This window comes from Montipora capricornis, chromosome 3, assembly GCF_036669925.1.
Source record: "Montipora capricornis isolate CH-2021 chromosome 3, ASM3666992v2, whole genome shotgun sequence".
Classification (NCBI taxonomy): Eukaryota; Metazoa; Cnidaria; class Anthozoa; order Scleractinia; family Acroporidae; genus Montipora; species Montipora capricornis.
The window spans coordinates 69201184-69212469 of record NC_090885.1 but is presented as its reverse complement, the minus strand read 5'-3'; the positions used below and the strand labels follow the sequence as shown (position 1 = coordinate 69212469).

Below are 11286 nucleotides of genomic sequence, written 5' to 3'. Positions count from 1 at the left end.
ACGAATCCGGATACGTGAGGACGAGGAAATTCGATTTGAATACCGGTACGTTACGTGTGGACGGGGCCTCACAGAGAGGTTGGCCAAATTATTGCGAACAAAGAAAAGAAAACCTCGCGCACACGTGTCTCTTGATCTTACCGTGAATTGAACATCCTTCATATCACTAGTATTTGCTGGCCTCTTAAAGTCCACCATCGTGTATCCGCCCGTTTGGTTGACAGATTGAATGGTCAGGTCTTGCTGTGCATCTGTTTGTGGAGTTCCTAAACCAGCACTCCAGTAGTCCTGTCCAAACGACAAGAAAAATTCTCAGCAACATCAAAAAGAAGAGAGAAAATGCACAGTTTACTGTGTATGCGTTTGTTGTGAGCATCTCAATATGATCGCAATTTCCTTGAATATAAAAAACACAGCAAATAAAGCTGTTTCTACTTAGCGAGTAAATTATCAAACAAAGTATTTTGGCTTTTCAGTGTACTGAAGCAAAACTGGTGGGATGGAATGGAAATGAGTCGTTTAAAACCTCTTTCATCAGTTCATTCTCTTATTTTAACCATTGAAAATGGTATTTGTTTACTCCAAGAATTAGGTTCGGCACATTAAAAGTTCGACGTGTGACTTAATCATTTGGGTCGAACGAATAGCAAATAGAAAACTAACATTAACTGTCAAAGTAGCAGCAGATCTCTATAATGTCCGTGACCAATTTGGGTTATAATTGTCAAATGTTCCTTTTCTTTAAGGAGCGCTTAAACTCGATGTGTCAGAATAAACTAGGAAACAAATTTATCGCGGAAGCTCTCCGCTTTTTGAATCGCTCTCACGCCTTTTTAAGGAACTAAGACACTAGAAAATAAACGCGCGAGAGATTTGGCAGTTACATGGTGACACAAACGAAAGATGATGAAAAAAAAAGCCTTAGAATACTAGCTAAACACTACATAAACTTACATAAAGGTAATCGGAGGTACCGAATCCACCGGCAGCAATATCGTAATCTTTCATGCCTGCACCATTACCCATTGTGCTGAAACCCACTCCGCACCAACCAATGTTCATGCACTTCATTTTAAAGTACAACATTCCAGTAGTGCCGTTGTAGGCCCATTTCAACTCGAAAGACCTATCGGAAGACATGAGGCTCACGTAGCGCATCATCCCGTCGGGCATGGTTGTCGACGGTGATGAGCCGTCACCGCCACCGCCACACTCACCGAGAACGGAACCGTCAGCGGCGCACGCCATCGCAATCAGGTTGTATTGAACTGTCGAGGATATTCTGCCCCTTTTCGAGTGTTGCGGAAACATCGAGCTAGTGATATTAGCATTGTGCATACCGTACATAATCCAGACTTTAGTATCGCGCTGAAAATTAAATGAAAAACGATGTCAGAGAATACTGATTTAAAGAGATGTTCCAGGTGAATTAAACGAAGAGGTTTTTTTTTTCGGTGTTGCATGTAGTTGACCCGGAGATACCGTATTTATTCGAATAAGCAGCGCCCTTAAATAACCGCCACATTTGGGACAAAGTATCAAATAAGCGCCACCCCCGAATAAGCGCCGTGGTCCTAATGCGGCGCTTATTCTTATTCGAGGAATTTCGTCAAATGACAAAAGAAAACACCAAAAAGCCCCTCTAACTAAGGAAGGGAAATTTATTTGCATCAAAACCGATGTTCTTCAGTTCAAGATGATTGCATACCGTAAGAGTCAAATGGTGACCATCAAAAGACGTTTCTGTTAATCTCCGTACAGAAATATTTCTCAATTGAAGCTATGATCCCCGCAGTTATGAACACAATTCTTGCGATTGCGTAAAGAAGCCTGAAAAATTCAGGGCTTCAACGGGGTTTGAACCCGTAACCTCGCGATACCGGTGCGACGCTCTAACCAACTGAGCTATGAAGGCACTGAACGTTGGGAGCTGGTCATTTGTGGGTTCTAATGTTCCCGTGAGGAATGAATCAACGCTGAAATGATATATGAAATGCATCTTATATGAACTGCGGATATGAAATCAAGTGAAGCTATGATCCTCGCAGTTATGGACGCAATTTTTGCGATTGCGTAAAGAAGCCTGAAAAATTCAGGACTTTAACGGGGTTTGAACCCGAACCCGAACCCTTGAACGGGGTTTGAACCCGGTCCTACGCTCTAACGAACTGAGCTATGAAGCCACTGACGTTAGGCGCCGCGAGGATCATAGCTTCACTTGATTTCATATCCGCAGTTCATATATGATGCATTTCGTATATCATTTTATCGTAGAAATATTTCTGTTTGGCGTCTAATTTTTAAATAAGCGCCGCCCTCAAACAAGTGCCACATTTGAGGGGCGAAAAATTAAATAAGCGCCGCGGCGCTTATTCGAGTAAGTACGGTTCTCGGAAAGTTTGCAGCCGAGTCGAACCTACGACCTTCCGCGTAATAGACTATGGTAATTAATGCTCCATTTTGACAATTTTAGATGCTGGCGGCAGTATCCAACGAGGCTCCTATAGCTAAGTGGTACTGGAGCATCCGAACCAGTGATCGAAAGGTCGTGGAAATTTTGAGTTTAGAAACTCAAAGTGTTGAGTTTACAAACTCGAAATTTGTGTTTATAAACTCGAAATTTTGTGTTCACATCCTCGAAATTTCGAGTTTAGAAACTCGAAATTTTGCGTTCACAAAGTCGAAATTTCGAGTTTGGAAACTGGTCAGTGTAAAATGCAGACTGCAGACTAGGGGTAAAATGCAGATTAATGTTATAATTTAACTGTTATAAAAGCCCAAGCCCTTTAGAAGTGCTAACAGTTAAGCCTAAATATTGTTTTGTGCCTCAGTAATTAGGCCTAAGGTTAGCACTTCTAACGGGTTTGGCCTTTTTGAACAGTTAAATTATAACCTTGGTCTTCATTTTACCCCTTGTCTGCAGTCTGCATTTTACTGCGACCGTGAATTTACAAACTCGAAATTTCGAGTTTGCAAACGCAAAATTTATTATTTCTTAACTCAAAATTTCGAGTCTAGAAATTCTAAATTTTGCGTTCACAAACTCGAAATTTCGAGTTTGTAAACTCACGGTCGCAGTAAAATTTTGCTTACCGGTATATTCCCCGCAAAAACTCCAATTTCAGTCGAAAATTCTCTAAATTTCGAAAAACAAACAAAGATGTCCCTTTCGTAGCTTCCGTTTGTTCCTTACTTTTTTTGACTATTCGTCAGTCTTAGGCCCAGGTCCACACGAATCCGGATATTTTCTTAATCCGCAGCTTTTTCTTTGCGGATTCGGCTTCCGTCCACACGTATCCGGCGAATCCAGCATGTGAAGCCGCAAGTCTCCAGAGTGGAAAGTTTTGAATACGCAAAGGATATGGAATTGTGTGGCCGTTCGAATCCGGATATTTTCAAATCCAATGACATTACAAACTCAGATATAGTCTTCAGTTTTTACCACGTAAATATTCAATATGGCCACTGCACGAAATCGAAATATTATCGTTTTTCCTGTTGCCAACTCGCTTTGCCTGATGACGCATGCTCTGCTAACAATAGTCGCAGAGGAGTCCTGGATACTAGAACGAACCCGGATACGTGCGGACGAGGAAATTCGATTTGAATACCGGTACGTTCGTGTGGACGGGGCCTCACAGTGAGGTTGGCCAAATTATTGCGAACAAAGAAAAGAAAACCTCGCGCACACTTGTCTCTTGATCTTACCGTGAATTGAACATCCTTCATATCATTAGTATTTGCTGGCCTTTTAAAGTCCACCATCGTATATCCGCCCGTTTGGTTGACAGATTGAATTGTCAGGTCTTGCTGTGCATCTTTTTGTGGAGTTCCGAAACCAGCACTCCAGTAGTCCTGTCCAAACGACAAGGAAAAATTATCAGCAACAACAAAAAGGAGAGAGAAAATGCACAGTTCACTGTGTACGCGTTTGTTGTGAGCATCTCATATCATATCATATATCATATATCTTTATTTACCCTCGGATTTTAGAGTAGCTTGGTGTAGCTAATATCTCCGAGCATTTACCCTCCCAACCATGATACAACACAGAAGACAGACCACAACACCGGGAACTACATGCCCTACTCTTTGCGACAAGTGTGCGGGTTCTTTTACGTCCCACAGGATTATGAACATTGAAGAAATGTGAGACGGGACCTCCGGCTTATCGTCCCTATCCGAGAAGACTAGAGAGTCTAACCATTTGCAGATGTAATTACAAAGGCAGCACTTTCTCCTCAGTTATTTAAAGACCCTGAGTGTTGGTCCGGCCGGAGTGACAGCCCGGTGCTCAACCAACTGAGCCACCGGTGCGCGGTGCATCTCAATATGATCGCAATTTGCATCTCCGCATCTCAATATGATCGCAATTTGAATATAAAAAAACACAGCAAATAAAGCTGTTTCTACTTAGCAAGTAAATTATAAAAGAAAGTATTTTGGCTTTTCAGTGTACTGAAGCAAAACAAGTGGGATGGAAAGGAAATGAGTCGTTTCAAACCTCTTTCACCAGTTCATTCCCTTATTTTAACCATTGAAAATGGTATTTGTTTGCTCCAAGAATTAGGTTCGGCACATTAGAATTTCGACGTGTGACTTAATCATTTGGGTCGAACCAAATAGGTATTAGGTTCGGCACATGTGGATGACGAAAGCTGCGTTACAAAGGAGAAAACAAAAAAAGGCCACTAACAACAAACGAGGTCTCATCAGAAACAAAAGAGATCCGAGGAACAAACGAATCGTTTGCATGAACGAAAAATTGAGAATTGGTGGTTACATGTCATTTCAATTTGCATCAGAAGACCGACTCGCTCATTCTAATATTATGTATTTTGTAATATGTGGAAGGGGTGTTCTCCCTAACCCTAACGGGAAATATCGGCCACAAACTTACAATAAAACGAACAAAGTTAGGGGCCGATTACATGAGCCGGTTAGGCGAGCTGGCTCGTTTAGTCGAGATCCTGGCACGTATACACCAAAAATCAAGTTCGTGATTACATCATGGAGAAAAATTTCAGCTCGGTTATCCCGGCTAACCGGGCTGAGATTTTTCCATGTGATCGCGTTCACCGGGAAAGCTCGGTTAGCCGGGCCAGCGATTTCTAACCACATTACTCCACTTGAGAGCAAAATCAGGGGCACCCAACGTCAATTGAAAATATCTGTTCGGAAAACGATTTTAGATGTAGAACTTTCGAAACTTTTGTTGTAAAATTTCTTGCTTGACTGCCTGTCCTAGGATTTTCGAACATCTAAACAATGGTATAATTGCCCATTTTAATGGATTTTTACCCTAAAAAGGTCACCTAGAATTTTCGGGAGCTTTTTTCTGGCTGAAATTTTCGAAAAGGTAAGTTTTGATCCCTACAATTTTCGGATCACTAGACTTTAAGCTAGGAAATCCGAACAGATGAAAGATTTTTTGGGGATATAGGTATGCCTATATCAACCGTTTAAATACTAAAATACGTTTAACAATGCTATGTTTAAGTGGTTTTGAACTATATTCTCGTTGGGTGCCCCTGCAAAATGGCCCACTGAATAGTTGTTTTTTTCTGTTTAAATAAAGCATAAATAAGATAGCAAACCATAAGGCCTCTTTAAATTGTAGAATGGTGAGTTTAATAACAATTTAGCGAGACAAACGTCTCTCCACTTCTTCTTCTTCTTGTTATCTTTTTTCACATGACATATTCTAAATTTCGTCCAAGCCGGGCTGGCTCACCTCATGTAATACCGGGATGAAAGACATCCCGGCAAAGCTGACCACCCCGGCTCATGTAATCGATCGGCCCCTGGAAAGACTCACTGTGATAAAAAGCGACTATAAAAATAGTAAGTCGCTTAGCAACTGATTGAATTGAACGGGCATTGAACTCAGTTTTTCCAAAAATGAAAGTGGTTTATCGATCGTGCAGTATCTAGGCTCGATATCCGCCGCTCACTCGAGTTCGGGTATCCTCCCCGAGAAGAGACGGCTGGACGCGTGAGCGATAAGTTGTGTCTGTGACGTAAATTCAAATATAATTTATGCGAAGTTCATAGTTGCGGTAAAATAGCATTAGACATCCTAAAACACTGATTTTAACAAAACAATAATTACATAACAATGCCTAAAACATATGTGCGAAGTTTCCAGATGATACGAGCTTGAGTTTGTGATCAAATGATCATTCAACCAGCGAATCATCAACAAAATCTTCGGCCGCTTCAGCTCCCGGTCGACCTCATCGGCCCCCTCGTTTTGCCACCAATAAACTCAGCAGTAATTCAATTGATCTTCAGGAATTTTACTTGCTCTTACATTAGCGAAGTCTGAGGAGAAATTTGCAATAGCAATGGATTTAAAAGCCGTATTTTGACCTTGGCGCCAACTGGAAAATCAGTGAGGTTTCCGAACTCAGGCGGTAGAAAACGACACAATCCCCTTTCTCCAGGTTCTCGAACACTTTTCGTTGTCGAAATCCTGGATGTTTCCTACCTTAAAAGCACTGTAAACCTCGAACCGGCCGGGTCAAAGAATACCTTCGCAGCCAAAAAATATAATTATGCCAGACAGATTTGTGCAGGCGAGTTTCTGATTGGCGGAGATTAACAATGGCTCACCTCAAGCGTCCAGCCGTGATTTCGGGAGTGAGCGCTGGCTCATTTTCCGGAAGAGCGGCTGGTAATCGAGCCTATGCAGTATCTGGGTATCATTGTAACATGGTTTATGGCATTTTCAGCGAAAAGCAAACAGAAATCTAACATTAACTGTCAAAGTAGCAGCAGATCTCTAAAATCTCTACCATTTTGGTTTATAATTGCCAAATGTTCCTTTTCTTTAAGGAGAGCTTAAACTCGATGTATCAGAATAAACTAGGAAACAAATTTATCGCGGAAGCTCTCCGCTTTTTGAATCGCTCTTACGCCTTTTTAAGGAACTAAGACACTAGAAAATAAACGCGCGAGAGATTTGGCAGTTACATGGTGACACAAACGAAAGATGATGAAAAAAAAAAGCCTTAGAATACTAGCTAAACACTACATAAACTTACATAAAGGTAATCGGAGGTACCGAATCCACCAGCAGCAATATCGTAATCTTTCATGCCTGCACCATTACCCATTGTGCTGAAACCCACTCCGCACCAACCAATGTTCCTGCACTTTATTTTAAAGTACAACATTCCAGTAGTGCCGTTGTAGGCCCATTTCAACTCGAAAGACCCATCGGAAGACATGAGGCTCACGTAGCGCATCATCCCGTCGGGCATGGTTGTCGACGGCGATGAGCCGTCACCGCCACCGCCACACTCACCGAGAACGGAACCGTCAGCGGCGCACGCATCGCAATCAGGTTGTATTGAACTGTCGAGGATATTCTGCCCCTTTTCGAGTGTTTCGGAAACGACGAGCTAGTGATATCAGCATCGTGCATACCGTACATAATCCAGACTTGAGTATTGCGCTAAAAATTCAATGAAAAACGATGTCAGAGAATACCTATTTAAAGAGATGTTCCATGTTAACCGGCCGTGAACCGGCCGTTAAAGAGGTTTTTTTTTTCGGTGTTGCATGTAGTTCACCCGGGGTTACCGTATCTTTTCGTATAAGCGGCGCCCTTGGATAACCGCCACATTTGGGACAAAATATCAAATAAGCTCCACCCACTAATAAGCGCCGTGGTCTTAATGCGGCGCTTATTCTTATTCGAGGAATTTTGTCACATAAAAAAAAACACTAAAAAGCCCCTCTAACTAAGGAAGGGAAATTTATTTGCATCAAAACCGATGTTCTTCAGCTCAAGGTGATTGCATGCCGTAAGAGTCAAATGGTGACTATCATAAGACGTTTCTGTTAATCTCCGAACAGAGATATTTTGCAATTGAAGCTATGATCCTCGCAGTTATGAACGCAATTCTTGCGATTGCGTAAAAAAGCCTGAAAAATTCAGGGCTTCAACGGGGTTTGTACCCGTGACCTTGCGATACCGGTCCAACGCTCTAACCAACTGAGCTATGAAGCCACTGACGTTGGGAGCTCCGAGGATCATAGCTTCACTTCATGCATCATATATCAACTGCGGATATAAAATCAAGTGTAGCTATGATCCTCGCAATTATGATTGCAATTTTTGCGATTGCTTAAAGAAGCCTGAAAAATTCAGGACTTCAACGGGGTTTGAACCCGTGACCTCGCGATACCGGTCCAACGCTCTAACCAACTGAGCTATGAAGCCACTGACGTTGGGAGCTCCGAGGATCATAGCTTCACTTCATGCATCATATATCAACTGCGGATATAAAATCAAGTGTAGCTATGATCCTCGCAGTTATGATTGCAATTTTTGCGATTGCTTAAAGAAGCCTGAAAAATTCAGGACTTCAACGGGGTTTGAACCCGTGACCTCGCGATACCGGTCCAACGCTCTAACCAACTGAGCTATGAAGCCACTGACGTTGGGAGCTCCGAGGATCATAGCTTCACTTCATTTCATATCCGCAGTTCATATATGATGCATTTCATATATCATTTCATCGTTGATTCATTCCTCACAGGAACATTAGAACCCACAAATAACCAGCTCCCAACGTCAGTGACTTCATAGCTCAATTGTTTAGAGCGTCGCACCGGTATCGCAAGGTCACGGGTTCAAACACCGTTGAAGTCCTAAAATTTTCAGGCTTCTTTACGCAATTGCAAAAATTGCATTCATAACTGCGAGGATCATAGCTTTACTTGATTTCATATCCGCAGTTCATATATGATGCATTTCGTATATCATTCCATCGTAGAAATATTTCTGTTTGGCGTCCAATTTTTAAATAAGCGCCGCCCTCGAACAAGTGCCACATTTGAGAGGCGAAAAATTAAATAAGCGCCGCGGCGCTTATTCGAGTAAGTACGGTTCTCGGAAAGTTTGCAGCCGAGTCGAACCTACGACCTTCCGCGTAATGGACTGTGGCAATAATGCTCCATTTCGACAATTTTAGATGCTGGCGGCAGTATCCAACGAGGCTCCTATAACTAAGTGGTACTGGAGCATCCGAACCAGTGATCGGAAGGTCGTCGGTAGGTTGTAGGAGGAGCACGCGGGTTTTTTCCGAGTATCCCCTAGTCAACATCGGAAATCAAATCTCTTTATGTATACGTTCTACGTAAATCAATCATTGATTTACTTAGACTGTAGAAGTACTGTACAGGCCCGCAAATGATCCCGGCCCGGAAATGATTCCTGGACCAGAAATGATCCCCAAATAGACCGCAAATGATCCCGGACGGGAAACATTTGCTTCAAAAATAATTAAGAATGGAATGGAATGGACTTCAGGTACGGTGGTCCGTAAGGGACATGGCATTTCGTGATCAAATTTTCAAACCTGAAATTTTGAGTTTACAAACTCGAAATTTTGTGTTCACAACCTCGAAATTTCGAGTTTAGAAACTCGAAATTTTGCCTTTACAAAATCGAAATTTCGAGTTTGGAAACTGGTCAGTGTAAAATGCAGACTAGGGGTAAAATGCAGATTGCTGTTATAATTTAACTGTTATAAAAACCCAAACCCTTTAGAGGTGCTAACAGTTAAGCCTAAATATTGTTTTGTGCCTCAGTAATTAGGCCCAAGGTTAGCAGTTCTGATGGCTTTGGCCTTTTTGAACAGTTAAATTATAACCTGAGTCTTCATTTTAGCCCTTGTCTGCAGTCTGCATTTTACTGCGACCCTGAGTTTACAAACTCGAAATTTCGAGTTTGTGAACGCAAACTTTATCATTTCTAAACTTAGAAATCATAAATTTTGCGTTCACAAACTCGAAATTTGGAGTTTGTAAACTCACGGTCTCAGTAAAATATTGCGTATATTCCCCCCAAAAACTCCAATTTCAGTCGAAAATTCTCTAAATTTCGAAAAACAAACAAAGATGTCCCTTTCGTAGCTTCCGTATGTTCCTTATTTTTTTTGACTACTCGTCAGTCTTAGGCCCAGGTCCACACGAATCCGGATATTTTCTTGATCCGCAGCTTTTTCTTTGCGGATTCGGCTTCCGTCCACACGTATCCAGCGAATCCGGCATGTGAATCCGCAAGTCTCCAGAGTGGAAATCCGGATATTTTCAAATCCAATGACATTACAAACTCAGATATAGTCTTCAGTCTTTACCACGTAAATATTTAATATGGCCACTGCACGAAATCGAAATGTTATCGTTTTTCCTGTTGCCAACTCGCTTTGCCAGATGACGCATGCTGTGTTGACAATAGTCACAGAGGAGTCCTGGATACTCGAACGAATCCGGATACGTGCGGACGAGGAAATTCGATTTGAATACCGGTACGTTACGTGTGGACGGGGCCTCACAGAGAGGTTGGCTAAATTATTGCGAACAAAGAAAAGAAAACCTCGCGCACACGTGTCTCTTGATCTTACAGTGAATTGAACATCCTTCATATCATTGGTACTTGCTGGCCTCCTAAACTCCACCATCGTATATCCGCCCGTTTGGTTGACAGATTGAATGGTCAGGTCTTGCTGTGCATCTTTTTGTGGAGTTCCCAAACCAGCACTCCAGTAGTCCTGTCCAAACGGCAAGGAAAATTCTCAGCAACAACAAAAAGGAGAAAGAAAATGCACAGTTCACTGTGTACGCGTTTGTTGTGAGCATCTCAATATGATCGCAATTTCCTTGAATATAAAAAACACAGCAAATAATGCTGTTTCTACTTAGCGAGTAAATTATCAAAGAAAGTATTTTGGCTTTTCAGTGTACTGAAGCAAAACTAGTGGGATGGAATGGAAATGAGTCGTTTCAAACCTCTTTCACCAGTTCATTCCCATTGAAAATGGTATTTGTTTACTCCAAGAATTAGGTTCGGCACATTAGAAGTTCGACGTGTGACTTAATCATTTGGGTCGAACGAATAGCAAATAGAAAACTAACATAACTGTCAAAGTAGCAGCAGATCTCTAAAATCTCTCCCATTTTGGTTTATAATTGCCAAATGCTCCTTTTCTTTAAGGAGCGCTTAAACTCGATGTATCAGAATAAACTAGGAAACAAATTTATCGCGGAGGCTCTCCGCTTTTTGAATTGCTCTTACGCCTTTTTAAGGAACTAAGACACTAGAAAATAAACGCGCGAGAGATTTGGCAGTTACATGGTGACACAAACGAAAGATGATGAAAAAAAAAAGCCTTAGAATACTAGCTAAACACTACATAAACTTACATAAAGGTAATCGGAGGTACCGAATCCACCAGCAGCAATATCGTAATCTTTCATTCCTGCACCATTACC

At 41.8% G+C, this 11286-nt stretch overlaps 1 protein-coding gene across 1 annotated transcript in view; it reads right to left on the bottom strand.

Moving 5' to 3' along the window:
- Positions 1–1076, bottom strand: part of LOC138041020 (uncharacterized) — a 119235-nt gene extending 118159 nt beyond the window's left edge. The window contains exons 1-2 of the mRNA XM_068886784.1: positions 955–1076; positions 142–288 (exon numbers count right to left, since the gene is read on the bottom strand). Coding sequence (XP_068742885.1) covers positions 142–288; positions 955–1071 — 264 coding nt within the window. The 5' untranslated portion in view covers positions 1072–1076. The remainder of the gene's footprint in view (positions 1–141; positions 289–954) is intronic.
- Positions 1077–11286: the final 10210 nt, after the last annotated feature.